The sequence below is a fragment of the Rhamphochromis sp. 'chilingali' genome (genome assembly GCF_963969265.1).
Source record: "Rhamphochromis sp. 'chilingali' genome assembly, chromosome: 10".
Taxonomy (NCBI): Eukaryota; Metazoa; Chordata; class Actinopteri; order Cichliformes; family Cichlidae; genus Rhamphochromis; species Rhamphochromis sp. 'chilingali'.
This window is the reverse complement of record NC_137937.1, coordinates 29,372,745-29,386,929: the sequence shown is the minus strand read 5'-3', so window position 1 is coordinate 29,386,929 and position 14,185 is coordinate 29,372,745. Positions and strand designations below refer to the sequence as shown.

At 39.2% G+C, this 14,185-nt stretch overlaps 2 protein-coding genes across 3 annotated transcripts; one reads left to right on the top strand and one right to left on the bottom strand.

The window, feature by feature from the left end:
* Nucleotides 1–22: 22 nt before the first annotated feature.
* On the bottom strand, nt 23–11,205 carry tut7 (terminal uridylyl transferase 7). 2 transcript variants are annotated; one of them, XM_080895134.1, is made up of 29 exons: nt 11,055–11,205; nt 9,695–10,120; nt 9,421–9,575; nt 9,170–9,286; nt 8,872–9,049; nt 8,683–8,771; nt 8,232–8,283; nt 8,042–8,111; nt 7,782–7,908; nt 7,542–7,661; nt 7,279–7,413; nt 6,896–7,073; nt 5,694–6,394; nt 5,388–5,538; nt 4,423–4,509; nt 4,207–4,307; nt 3,871–3,928; nt 3,495–3,598; nt 3,316–3,405; nt 3,106–3,219; nt 2,803–2,877; nt 2,525–2,702; nt 2,337–2,384; nt 2,125–2,216; nt 1,911–2,026; nt 1,606–1,805; nt 1,456–1,523; nt 1,292–1,361; nt 23–120 (listed from the first exon to the last, which is right to left on the bottom strand). In XM_080895134.1, exons 2-29 carry the CDS (start codon nt 10,098–10,100, stop codon nt 62–64), a joined length of 3,939 nt encoding a protein of 1,312 aa, XP_080751260.1. In that variant the 5' UTR covers nt 10,101–10,120; nt 11,055–11,205; the 3' UTR covers nt 23–61. The 2 variants fall into 2 exon arrangements, with proteins under 2 accessions (XP_080751260.1, XP_080751261.1); XM_080895135.1 differs by lacking the exon at nt 11,055–11,205 and adding an exon at nt 10,709–10,895.
* Nucleotides 9,951–14,102, top strand: ccno (cyclin O). Its single transcript, XM_080895136.1, has 4 exons — nt 9,951–10,076; nt 11,550–12,146; nt 12,524–12,709; nt 12,789–14,102. Exons 2-4 carry the CDS (start codon nt 11,793–11,795, stop codon nt 13,398–13,400), a joined length of 1,152 nt encoding a protein of 383 aa, XP_080751262.1. The 5' UTR covers nt 9,951–10,076; nt 11,550–11,792; the 3' UTR covers nt 13,401–14,102.
* Nucleotides 14,103–14,185: the final 83 nt, after the last annotated feature.

Genomic DNA, 14,185 nt, shown 5'->3' with positions numbered 1-14,185 from the left:
GGACAAAAGTAGAATCTGGTAGTTTTTTTTCTTTTTTTTTTTTTTTCTTTTTATTCACTTCTCATTCCACTGGGCTCTTCCTCTGACCAGAGCGACCCGAATTTCGGCAGGTTAAACTACCTGAAACAAACCAGAAAGCAGTCATCAACATTTATTACAAACACAATTTTCTAACTCAACAGCAGCATTAACACCCCCCCAATATTAAGAAGGTGACAAAACTAAGCAGACTGCTTGATCCACACAAACTGAACATTGCTTTATTGACCAAGAAAAAACAAAAACGCATTCAGGCAACAATACCAGGTACAATAACTCAGAGAATGTGTTCTAAGACCACATGGAAAACAACAGATAAAATAAGGACCAGAATGCTACATTTGAGGAAAAAGATCAGAAAGTGTTTGCTCCAGAGTCCAGAAAAAGATGGATGAATCTGAGCCTGCTGCATAGAAATCATGTCGTCTCTCTTTATGAGCCCTAGACAATTGACCCAATGCAAAAATACACTGTCAACCAAGTCTAATTTCTCTGAAAATTGAAATTGCACTTTGTCTCCATAAATTACAGATAATTCTCGTTTAAAAAAAATAAAGTTGGCAAAATGTGTGCTTTAGGGATGGAAATACATGGTAAATGGCCTGCATTTGTATAGCGCTTTTCTAGTCCATAGGACCCCAAAGTGCTTTACACTACATTCAGTCATTCACCCATTCACACACTGGCGATAGCAAGCTACATTGTAGCCACAGCTGCCCTGGGGCGCACTGACAGAGGCGAGGCTGCCGGACACTGGCGCCACCGGGCCCTCTGACCACCACCAGTAGGCAAACACGGGGTTAGTATCTTGCCCAAGGATATTTGGCATGCAGCCAGGAGGCAGCCTGGGATCGAACCACCGACCTTCTGATTAGTGGCTGACCTGCTCTGCCACCTGAGCTACAGCCATCCCACATGTTGGGAAAGCATCACTTTTAAATTGGGTGCTAATTGTACATCTAATCAAAGGCTCACTATAGTGTTACTATACATGACTATGCTGGCTAACAATCCACAATTAAGTACAAATGCAGTGTAACTAAACTTAATGAAGACTTAACATAATAAATAGCCGTATGCTTATCTGTAGTTGCTATGATTATTTTGGACTAGTTGGGCCCAAATAGTTTAAATTACTTTCAATTTACAAACAAAATAAATCAAATAAATGTTAAAATTAGCTACATAGTGCTAATAGTATAGGTTTGAGACATCTGATTCCATGCATAAAAAGTATGGGAAATTAAATTACCTGCTTGTGGACTTAATATCACATTTTGCTGCTTTCTCTTCTTCTTCTTATCTTCTTGTATAGGTATGCCCTAAAATAAAAGACAGCTCAAAAGATGTACACTTCTACAACTGTACAAAGCAGAATTAATTATAATTTAGGTTGACTGAAAACATACAACATACCTGTTTCTCTGTTTCTCGCAAATTCCTAAAGTGGGGTGAAGAAGAATAATTCTCCATTTTCACATTACCTGCCAAATGACAAGTGAATATTGAAAGTAAGTGACTTTTTTCATACTTCAAAGAATGTAAAGTGACCTTGCAGGTACTTACCAGCAGGGCTTCTGTACAGCTGGCAGTCCTTCTTGATGTGGGCAGTTGATCCACATAGGTAGCAGCAACGAATATCCACTCCATCCCTTTTCCGCCAGTGTTCACTTTTGTGTCTGACCTGATCCTTCGATTCCTCTGCTGTATCCATTTTGTCTTGTGGGTACTCTGGCCTTCTCTCCGAGTCCCTTCTATGTTTAGACCTGGTCCAAAATCATTGACGATGTAACATCAACATTAAGGCAGGCACACAAGGTGCTAACAGACTTAAGTAAATATTATGACAAAATACTTGAGATTGCACCCACTTCTTACGCAGGGGGCAGTCTTTCATGAAGTGGCCAATCTTTCCACAGATGCGACAGCAGCGATCATTGGGAGCCACTTCTCCTTCAGTAAGTACTTCAGGATCAAAGAAATACTCCTGGGAAAGATGCAGGTAAAACACAGTTTTAGTGCTGATTGGATAATATCACCACAATAAAAAAAAAAAAAAGTAATGTTCAGACAACAAATACAGACCATCTGACTGGGATACACAGGAGGAAAGTATCTGATGGGTGTGCCAAACACTCTTCTGCCATTGATAAAAGCCTTCATGATGAAATTTGTCACTGTTTTGATGACCAAAATAAAAACATGCACATTTTAAGTAGTGAAAAGTGCAAGAAAAATCATTGAGATGTTAGAAATGGGGAAAAAAAAATAAAAATAAAAATCTATATCCATCTTACTTTTCCTCGAGAGACCAGCACCCAAATTATGATTGAGATCAAATGGATCTGTGACAAAGAAAATGAACTTGAAAAATCTTCAAAAGCAGACATATACAATTACTTTGATTCAGCAAATAAAAATTACACATTTGATTGTGGATAAATTAGTTACAATACACTGCAGCAATAGTCTCACACAAGGCTACCTTCAATGACTATGTATTTGGATGTCCACTGCTTGTTGAAGGTGGTGAGGCGGGCATGCTGTCGGATACAGACAACATGCTCTCTGAAGTCAAAGTCCTCAGTGTAAAAGCGGAGTAGGCCGAGCCACAGCTCCCCCACAGTCTCGGTGTTCTTCCCATAGTGTGGCCAGTGACTGGGCTGAAGGTGGAAAAAGACGATATTGATGAGCTACTAAGACACAGTCTTACATTTATATTAACCATATTGTTTAGGCACAAATCAAATACAAAACACTTACTAGTGCTTTAAAATCATCAAAGAAGTACACATTCCAACCATCTACTAGTACTTCAGGCTTCTTCCCATCATGGATCTGCAAGAAACCAAGCAGTCAAGCTTGACACACGATATTGTGAAATACTTTAAATAACTACTACAAAGAGACTTGTTGACAAATTCATCCAAATGGAGGTATAAGTTTGTTGTTTAATTTAAGGGGATAAATGTATTTGAGACAACACTCACATAGACAAATCAACACATCTATGTGCAACTTGTAAAGAGAATACAATTGGCTCTTCTTTCAAACAGACATCTGTACCTCTTGCAGCACAGGGATAACTGGTGGGTCTCTCTGCTGAAGGAAGAACAGCACCATGAGGGTGTAGGCATATGACGAGAGGCTACCACGTGAAGCATCTCCAATGTCACACATCTGTAATGGAAGTGGAAACAACATTTTAACGTTGAACAATACAATAGCAAGAACACTTAAAGATGTCTTAGTCACAAGTCTGTAAAGCATGTTCACCTTGGCAAAAACCTTCATGACGTAACAGAGGATCTTCACTCTTCTGTCAATTGCAGCATACGTAGCTAGTAGGTGAGTGTTGTGCAAGGCCTGAGAAAAAAAACAAACAGAAACTGCAAATTTCAAAAGGTGCACATTTTCTTATTTTCAAATACATACAAAGACAAAAAGAGCCCCACCAGTGTGTTGTAGAGGCTTATATCTCCCTCCAAGCCAGTGCGAACATGGTAGAACTTCACAATGGGTACTTTTGCTGTAGTGATGGGAAGGATGTTCCTCAGACCTGATGTGGATACATAATGACATTACAGGCACTTATGGGGAAGATTAAGAACTTTATTCAATCATAATTTATTTCAGCTTAATGCATTTCTCATTAATGTAAATGGGTAGGTAACATTTTGTTTAAGGTGAATTATTTTAAAGATTATATTAGAACTTTAGAATCTCTTAAAACCAGAACAGTTTGTCATTTGATCAAAACTGACAGTTGCTGGTTGCAGACAAAATAAAGTGCATGAATGTCAGTTTCGTACCACAGCTACTATGTCTTACCTGGGTGTTTCTTTAGCGATCTTGCCAAGCTTTCAATGATGTTGATGCAGTTAATATCCTATGATGGAATGAAGGCAAAAATGATTTAATATAAGCTCCTGCTAGATAATAAGTAATTCAACCATAACAATGAAAAGGAACAAGGGCAACTTGCCTCCAAGTAAAATAATATTACCAATGTATTCTTCAAGCATATTGGCAGATCAAATACGCATCAACTTCAAGTCGTCATTAGAAGCTTGATAAATCAAGTTGGTGTAAATTAAAGATCAACTGCAGCTGGTTCCCTGATGAACAGAACCAAAACTACATGGTAAAGAATTATTGATAACTCACATCTATGGTTTCTTGTCCTTCCAACACCATGCAGATGTCCAGGTCACTCTGTCTAAATCCAAAGCCATTTTTGGATGAGCCAAACAGTTGTAACTGAGCACCTGTGATTTAAAATAAATAATCAACACATGATTTGTTAACCAAATCATTCAGATGCATCATCACGCCAATTCAATTTAAAAAAAAAAAAAAAAAAAGTTAAAAGATCAACTTCACCAGGAAACTGTCTTCTCACAAAAATCTCAAGGTCTTGAAGGATGTGCTCTCTTACACCCACTTCCAGTTCATCTGGGGCAAAATCACCTTAAAAATGAATGAATGATATTTAGTGACCAAGTAATTTACTGGACACAAGCACTATTCCACCAAAAGTGGTCTTAAATAACTGGCTTTACAACAGGACTCAGGAAATAACGTTATATGAACATGCCAATTAGACATATTATGATAACTAACTACAATTAACAATCAAGTTGTTGATTAATATCAAAACAACAACTTGAAACAACTTTAAAAAAACAAACAAACTCAAAACTGTTTTTGGCTCATTTTTGCCTGTTTTATATTGTCCGTTTTACCTTTTTATCATTTGTTATCTTATGTGCAGCACTTTGACTGTCTAGAAAGGTGCTATATAAATAAAATTATTTATTTATACAAAATTTTGTGAAACAGTCACATAAGCTGAGGTCCAGTGGATGGTATACTACACTTTTCATGCACCTGCATTAAGCTCTTTTTAGAGTTGTGTACATTTTAACACTTTAAAGTTTAACATATTCTCATCCCACATGTTAAACCATAAACTCACACAAATTTTACCAGATAAGCCTAAAACCACGGATACAGCTGTGTTTTCTTCCAAAGCACTTTTTAAATCTTACATAAAATTTTGCTTAAGTGCTAATGATTAGAACTCAAAAAAACATGAACAGGTGGACTTCATTAAGTTGAAATGAGGAACTTGCAATAATTAAGAGTTTGTTGAGTCCAACAGTATGAAAATGTTTGCATGAGCCTCATTTTTAATACTTGTTCATACCATCGACAAAAACAATTTATTTCTCAACCATTTGAAATACATTTGTATATTTTTGTCATTGTATGTATTACTAAAATTTGCAAGAGTAGAAATATGACATCACAATGCAGGTAAGGGTTACATGTCCCATAATACTCACTGTAACACTGCTCACAGACTTTGTTGAGGACACTGAGAAACTCTGGTGTTACTGGGGGCAAGGGGTCAAGCTGCACTTTCTTGAAATCTTCTGGACAATCTTTCTTCAAATGTCCATCACGTTTGCACAAGCTGCACACGACCATGTGGGACTATGTGATATTGAAAGGAGTTACACATATAGTTTTCCTCACTTACAACCTAAATCTTTACCATACAACTTTAAAATTTTATGTGTTCTTTGTTTAATCAAATTACACAATTGCAAATGCTGCCAGTAACTGATGACAAGTGAAGGCAAACTTACCTTTCCTCTGGTGAAAGCTTGCTTGGTGAACTCATAAGATGGTCTGCTTTGTTTTTCATTTTTATTTTCTGGTGTTTCATCTTTAATTTGAGAAACACTGACAGGTGCCAAATCCACTTCCTCCTCCTCTTCCTCATCCATTGAACCAGGTGTGTCCAAATCTGGACCCTCCTCATCGGACAAAAGCTCCTCCCCTGAGATCTCGTCCACTAGGAAAATCTCTTCATCCTCTATGGTGAAGCTGTCCAGGTGGTCTCTGTTATGCATGTCGACATCAATATTTATGTCATCATCCTGCTCGTCTTCATCATCCTCATCCTCCGAAAGGCTGCTTTTGCCCAAGTCCAATTTTTCTTTTTCCCGCTCTTCATCTGAGTCACTGAATTCTTCAATTTCCTCCTCTTCCTCAATAATGCAATCAGAGTCCTCAGGGCCATTTTCTACAGATTTAGATTGGCTCGTATATTTTGAATGAATGCTGAGATTACTGAAATCTGACAAGCACACACTCTCGTCATTCAAAGCCTTAGCATTGGCCCCTTGAACATATCCTCCCTTCAGTCCTCTTTTGTGATTAGCAGCTGGTGTATTGAGTGACTGTGCAAAGTACTTGTATGTGGTTTTGAGGCAGTGGAGGATGTACTCGTACATTTGCTGGCTGTTCACTGTGCGGGCCACATTTCTCTTCACGGCAAACGGGTCTGAAACAGAACCATTTGTAAACATTAGAACACATAAAAGAAGTCTCTTCATCACAGTGGTTCATAAACGCACCTTAGCCACTGCAACTGGACACAAACAACCAGGTTTGGGGAGGGGGAGGTGGGGGGTTAAATTGAATTAATAACTTCGAAAAGGGTGGTATAAGGGGTATACAATAGTTTGTTGATTATTTTGCACTGAGCTTTAAGCAAAATTACACTTTAAAATAAAGTATTACAAGTAAAACTACAATTAATAGTTAATGACTGATAAAAAAAACAAAACTGTGGGTTGTTAACTTTTCCAACGTCTGAAACGGGGTATGCAAGAAAAAGTATGAGAACCACTGCTTTAATCCATGAATCAAACAGAAATAAAAATCTAGGTTTGGACAGAATCAACAGAGAAATAAGCAACATTAAAACAGATTCTGTGTGACCACTTCTCCTTACAGAAGTATCAAGACATGAAAATGATTCAAACATAACAAAGCTTCTGACCCTCTACAGCGATCCGCTTTTTAGGCCAGTCTTTCATCTCTCTGGAGAGGACAGCACCAGTCCGCACACTGATTATATTGTCAGCCATGATGAACTCCAGGGAATAGAAGCGAAGCATTTCGACCCAGAGAAGTCCAACTTCCACTGGTGGATGAGGACTTTGAAACACCAGCGGAACCTGCAAGACAGCCTGATATTACTAAGAGTCTGAAAAATTATCACTCAAGTTTTCAATTTATTTAACAGCCTTTTAAAAAAAAAAAAAAAAAGAAAAAAAAAACACAAAACAAAACAAAACCTGTCTCCAAATACAAGTCAAAATTATATTTTCTGTTCTTTGGAAGTCTTTCAGTTTATTTATGTGTGTCCATCTTCATGATTACCTTCCCCTTTATGGAGTTGCCTTCTGCTGGTTGAGATGACTCCTTGGAGGAAGGGGTGTAGGCCCAGTGTAAATACCCATCCTCTGTATGAGTAAGGTTGAAGTCTGACAGCCGGCTGAGAGAAAACACTTTGATCTAAAGATGGGCAGATGTTTGCATCAGTTTATTCCAAAATAATCCTAAAAAGAGTCAATAATGAAAAGCAAAACTAATATGGTTTTTTTTTGTTTTTTTTAAGGATGGAAATGAAAATAAAGACTTACATCTTGGTTGAAATAGGTAGGCAAGAGAGGTTCTTTGCGCTTCTGTAAGTAGAAGATAACCAAAAGGGCAAAGACATATGGTGGTAGACTCCCCTCTTCTGCGCGATCAATTTCACAGATCTTAACAGAAAGCCAAAAATGATGTTAAGAACAAATGCAACTTTGAAAAAAAGAAATGAGTGAATAGTTTTGATGCCTTTGCTAATGTGAGGAACAAGTCTTTGTCTACTAGAAACATACCCGGGCCCAGCGTCTGAAGCCCAAAACCAGTGGCATGAGGAGAGGCTCCTGAGTCGCCAGGGCAGAAAGATATGTGGTGGTTTGGAACGCGTTTTCATTCCCTGCACTAACTTTGCAGATTAGACCACTGTTGAGGAGGAAGGGGGAACAAAAAAATAAGTTAATTTTAATTTGGAGTTTTATGCTCTTGTGGTATGAGCACTGTTAATATTCTCTTGTCACATGCAAGAAAAACCCATGTAACTGCAAATGATACAGACCTACTTCTCTCTTTACAGATGACCACAGGCACCCTGGCATGAAAGTCCGCCTCCATCTCAACAAACAGAGCTGAGAATAGCACAACACAAACAATTTAAACTTTCCATGACACTCAAGCACATGACTGAGTTTACCATGTCTGAAAGATTTCTTCAAGACTCTTGAGTCTAAAATGAAAACAAAACTCACAGCTCACAGAGAGGCACTCCTTAACCAACATCAAGACATCTGGCTGATGCATCTGTGAATACATTCCATTTCAAAGCCTTTATACAGCATAAATATAATATTAAAAAGAACATAATTATGGTGCATGCTACAAGCACAGCATACGCAACACAACTTGTGAAATCTAAAATCAAGTGAAATTATATTTTTCCCGCCACCCACACCACCACATCTTACCTTTGCCATATACTAATATTTTTGCTGTCATCTCTTGTATTTGTTCCCTTAAATAATGTCACCCTAAACCCACGTAACTTGTAACATATACATGCAGATGAAAGACTTCTTCCCCTAGCTATTATTCTCCTAACAGGCCTCCAGTTTTAATTTTTAACATTAATATCATTATAAAATTAACATAAAATACAATAAAATTGTATCACACATCATGAACTCACACTGTGTTACTCACGTGAGTTGGATACTGAATGTCAATGTTGACATCAGAATCCTTGAATCCAAATTTAGTGCAAGATGATCCATAAAGCCTGAGTCGGACCTCTATAGATGAGAGAAAGCAGGTAAATATTGCTACGATTTTAATAACACTGAAAGAGCACAGTTGTTGTATATTGTGAACTTTCCTCTTTATGTGTCTTACCAGGCAGAACAGACAGGAGGAGATCTTGCATGGTGGAGACAACACACCGTCTCTTCTCAACGTCCAGGTCGTTCAGACCATGTTCCTGGACAACAGCATCTAGTACTGCACTTATAGCACTGATCTGCTCTGGACTAGGAGGCAGGATCTCAGTCAGCATCAGCTGCTCTTGTCGCTCCTATAAGTCAACATGCAAATACAGGAAAGGGGTCTTGATCACAGCCTTTAATACATAAAAACTACTACTCCACAATAGCAACACAGTAATACAATCTATATACGGTAAATGTAAAATAACCTTGGCCCTTCTCTTGTGCCGTTTGTCCCGAATATGCTTGTAAGCTTCAGACACAGACTCTAGGAGAACATCACACAGGGCACAGTTGTAAAGAGCAGCAGGGTTGCTGTGGGACCTCTAAAACAATTGTACAACACACACAAAAAAAAAAAAAAAAAAAAAAAAAATTACACCGTTAGAAATATCTGTAAATCACCTACACCAACCAACTCAAACATTACATCACCTCTTACGGCTTTTAGGGTCTGTACCTTCTTTAGGCTGTAGATCTCGTCCCTGTTAAGCCGCCTCTCTGCTTGCCGTAGGTTGCGCAGCTCTTTGTTTGAGAGTGTGGACTCTTCAATCACAAAGCCCCTGTTCTCTTCAGCAAAAGCTTTCTTCTTGTTTCTGTTACGCCGTCTTTTGCCTTTGAAAATGAGAAATGCAGGGGGAAGTATGAATTTCTAGTTTGTTTTCAACATAGACTTTGTGATAAAGCTGAAAGTGTTTCATTCCTTCTGCAGAGACTGACTTCCAGACATTTACCTGATTTTTGAAAACCATCATCCGTGGCTTCTCTCCTTCCCTGTTCCCTGTCCTCCTTTGGACTTTCTCCTTGCATACCCCTCCTCCAGCTCTGCTGTGGGCGCTCTCTCCAGTTATCTTCCTGAGGACCTGAGAACCACCGGACATCATCTCTCTGTGAGGGGCTGTGGCCTCCTCTTAATCCACCAGGAGAGTGGCTTAGGGGCCCCAGTCCTCCCTTCTTAGGGCTGGCCCTGTAAGGCCCACCTTGATTTTTCTTGGCCTGCTGGCCTCCATCTGATCTGAAGTTCTGTCCTCGCACCTGGTCCTGCATCCACCAGCTTTCTCCCTTCTCTGCCGCTGCTGCTGCCGCCCCCCTCTCCCTGCCGCCTTGCTTAGCCCGGTAAGGCCTGCCAGAGTTTTCCATGATACACTGCTGTGATAAAACTGCAAGATAAAATGTCCAGTTAATGTGGTAATAGTCCTTATGTAATCAAAACAGCACTAACACAAACTGTGTTACAAGAGACCTGCCAAACGTCTGCGTTTGGCAGAAGTCCCTTGTTTGAAGAAGCAGTGTCCCATTTCAGTTCATTTTATTTTGGCATGTAGAAAAACGTATATTGGTTGTAACTGCTCACAATTTTCACAACTTGCCATGTAATCCATACCAGACTGTTGCACAATTTATATAGGCGATGCCGCATTTTTATTTTTCAGCTCAGCACCTACTCGAAAATGCTGAGCCAATAGGTAGCGGGTGATAAAAACGGTAATATTAACCTCTCTAAAACACTGGCTGACTTCTGCAAACTCGGGTTAACAGTTAACCCTTTTTCAATGGACATGAACGCTGACATTCCTAAAATAAAAATTAAAAAACAAAAGCTTGTTTTAAATGTCAACATTTTTACGTCACTATTTTTAGTATAACACAGCCGCTTAGTTAGCTGAAATAGTTTGCACACACGTAAAGCCTAACCCAAACTACAGGATTGTGAGATTATGACATGGTGAAGACGTTAGCTAGCTTACCTAGCTTCAGCAGCGTTATTATTTGACTCTACTGTTACTTCTTCTACTTCCTCGAGCTGGTGGTTTATAACTTTGCCACCTCAGTGCCTTACAACTCGTCAACAAATAAGTGCTAGTAACCGCACTTGTTAGCTCCTGCTGCAACACAGTTACAGCAATGCTAACGCTAGCTACACATACTTAGCTTGCTAGCACAGGCACTTAAGGGTAACAGCTAGCAGCGGCTTTCGTCCCTGTTTCTTGCAATTTTTTGTCGAGCTGCCCAGCCTACAGCTGAGATAAAGGCAGCCATTAATTACACGCTAGCTTGTACTATACACGTGTATTATTAAATAAATCAAAATACCTCCCGCTAGTGCACAGAGGACATAGTTGAAGCCTTGTTCAGTTCTGACTTGGCACGCTCTCTTGTCTTGCACTAGAGTTTGAAAGGTGACATAGGAGCCGTTTATTTTCTAGTCGTCAGCGGCCGTGTTCCGCCCACCGCAAAAAAGAAAAAGAAACTGATATATTGCACAGAAATTAAATTTTTAATACTTATAAAAACATCGTGAATATTAAGAACTTTATACACTGCTCACATTTTTGTAGTATACTTGAAATTATAATGTTGTTATTGTTGTTAATAATTTTCTGATGTTAGCATGATTATAGGAAGAACAACAAGAAGAAAAATACATGTATCAAATCTAAACTATTTCATATACATTTCACATGTGAACATTTCATATGTAGGCTTTCTATAAAATAATAAGCCCAAGTAATTTGATGTTTTTTCTGCAAAAAGTTAAAGGGCAAGGCATCTATTGTCTTTTAATCTCTCTCTCTCTCGTGACTTAAGAGTATAACATAGATGGTGCCAGTGATTGTTTAGCTTTGGTTGCCCGGGGTCACAGGAGAGCCGTGAGCTGCCTGAGCGGGGAAGACCCCGCGAAAACTGACGTCATCAGAGAGAACTCCCCACTAAATCCAGAAACCAGCATCCAGGAGACTGCTGCTGTGGACTCACTGCTCTCAGTAGCCTAAATACGCAGTCGCTGGCCTAACAGCGTGTGTGCAAACCGGCTCTAGTCAGACACTGGAGATGGTGTCTTTTGAGAACTGTGAAGGTGGTTTCGACAGTGTTTTCAAAAGGAGCCGAATGAACGTCGCCTCTCCTTCTCCAGAAACTCTCACGCTGGCTCAACAGCGCCAAACTGCTCGGAATAGAAAACAGAAACTCGTGTCCAAATTAAGAGACTCTGGTTTTGAAGAAGATTTGGCATGCTCCCCGATTTCATCCCCAGCTAAGAATGAGATTTCCCTGCTCATGTCACAAAAACCTGTTGCAGGGCAACTCTGCAGCTGGTACCTTCAGTACGGAGACATCGGGTTTATGATCCAAAGGGAGAAAGAGGCGCAGTTTCATCCCTGCAAAAGCCTGGCACGCCAACCGCAAGTAAGACACTTACAGCTTGTAACTAAATGAACCGTGTTAGACGTATATTTATACTTTTTTGACTACTTAAAAAAATTAAAATATATTTGTTGTCATATAAATTGAACTGGTAATTCACTCCTTTTGTTTAAAGGCAGATAGTTAAATGTTCCAGTGAGAGTGACTTCCAGATATTAATTAGTTCTATTGTTCAACTAAAGAAACACCTGAGATGCAGAATACATGACGATTTTAGGACCATTTACTGATAATATGTAGGGTACTGTACTGTGAAATGCCAGAAAATATATACCTTGTTGTACATTAAGAGCACATCACATTTAAGAACCAAGGTCACTAAAAGTTTTTATTTTGATGAGTGTGTGTTTTACATACAGTTGACCGCAGAGGCCCGCTGTAAGCTGGTCAGCTGGCTCATCCCTGTGCACAAACATTTCCGTCTGTCTTTCGAGTGTTGCTGCTTGGCTGTGAACATCATGGACAGGTTCCTGGCCTCCACACCTGTTGCTGCTGACTGCTTCCAGCTCATTGGTGTCACCGCACTTCTCCTAGCCAGTAAACAGGTTTGTGTGGTATGCTCGTGGAGCAGACGGTTTGTGTTTTTGGATATCATTCTACTATCCTTTTCTTTGTCCTCTGCAGGTGGAGGTCTGCTCACCACGAATCAGCCATCTCTTGTCATTGTGCTGTGATGTGTTCACCAAAGAGCAGCTCTGCAACCTGGAGTGTCTCATCCTGCTTCGTCTTAACTTCCGCCTCTCTGCACCCACCCTGGCCTTTTTTCTAGACTATTACACCAACTGCATCGAGGCTTCACAGCTAGTGACTAGGAACAAAGGTGATGACAGGATTTCAAGGATGAATCCTGACCCAAAAATGCCCAGGCAGTGCAGCAACCTTGCACAAAATGTTTGTGAGCTGACTCTTGCAGACTATGCTTTCAACAAATACCCTCCATCACTGACTGCCAGCTGTGCACTGAGAGTAGCTAGTGAGTTACTGAAAAGTAAACAAGGTCTTCCTGAGCATGAAACCATCCATTCACACGAAGTTCAGTGGGACAGTTTTGTGGATGAACTATGCACACAGTCAGTTTCTTTTCAGCCAACAGGCAATTCTCAGCATTATGAGGGAGACTCACTAGCAGTGAAAGATGACAGCTACAAACAGAGTCTAGTGCAGGAATGCAAAGACAACCTGAAGCTGCTGGTGTCATTAAACCTGGAGACATTGGATGTGATGTCTACTATGTGACTACATGAGTGTGACTATTTTGATAACAGCAATTTAAATTCCCCTTTAATTGTGGGTTATAGTGTTATATCTTAAACAAAGAAGTGAGGATAAGATATCTATTTGGGGGGGTTTTGGTGCTCAGAATTCTTGTGTTTATGCAGACCTACTTTTACTTATACATACCTCATAGACAGTCAACCGTTTACAGCTACAGGATGCTTATGATTTAGCATTGCTTTTTATTTATTTAAGATAATTTACTATATAATTATGAAGTATATTGAAATATAATTTTTATTTTTCATTATTTTTAACAAAAAGTCAGAATCCTCTGTATGCCAGTTTATTTGTTGTGGGTTTATGAGTTTTGTTAGTTTTGGAACATCTTTAATGAAGAAAAATGTGTTGTAATGAATTGATTGCTACAGTTAATTAAAATCATCTTCAAACGCATTTGTCCCGGTTTCTAAACTTATTGTGATTCATTGCAACTTATGTTTACTGTTGAAATAAATCAGCTATAAGCAAGATGTGCCACACGAAGTGTGAGCTACCACAAAGAATGCAGCTAAAATAATTTTGACTATCATATGAAACAGAATAAAATTAATTAAAATGACAACTTAAAGAATACATGTGAGTCAAAAACATAAAAATCTGCCTTGATTACATGCATAGGTAATCATGACACCTGAGAAAAAGCAGTTGAATGTCTGTTTGCAAATTCTTTGTATTTTAATAGACGTGGAAGTGGAGTCTCAGTTTTCACAGCACTGCAGTATTAAATGACTGATGACAAAATG

What these genes read in the sequence shown, in the direction of transcription:
- tut7 (XM_080895134.1), bottom strand. Translation starts at nt 10,100, where the DNA reads ATGGAAAACTCTGGCAGGCCTTACCGGGCTAAGCAAGGCGGCAGGGAG. An exon ending in AGATCTACAGCCTAAAGAAG is followed by an intron (nt 9,287 to 9,420) that starts GTACAGACCCTA and finishes CAATTGTTTTAG; the next exon opens with AGGTCCCACAGCAACCCTGC. An exon ending in CTACCTATTTCAACCAAGAT is followed by an intron (nt 7,414 to 7,541) that starts GTAAGTCTTTAT and finishes GCCCATCTTTAG; the next exon opens with ATCAAAGTGTTTTCTCTCAG.
- ccno (XM_080895136.1), top strand. Translation starts at nt 11,793, where the DNA reads ATGGTGTCTTTTGAGAACTGTGAAGGTGGTTTCGACAGTGTTTTCAAA. An exon ending in GCCTGGCACGCCAACCGCAA is followed by an intron (nt 12,147 to 12,523) that starts GTAAGACACTTA and finishes TTTTACATACAG; the next exon opens with TTGACCGCAGAGGCCCGCTG. An exon ending in TTCTCCTAGCCAGTAAACAG is followed by an intron (nt 12,710 to 12,788) that starts GTTTGTGTGGTA and finishes TGTCCTCTGCAG; the next exon opens with GTGGAGGTCTGCTCACCACG.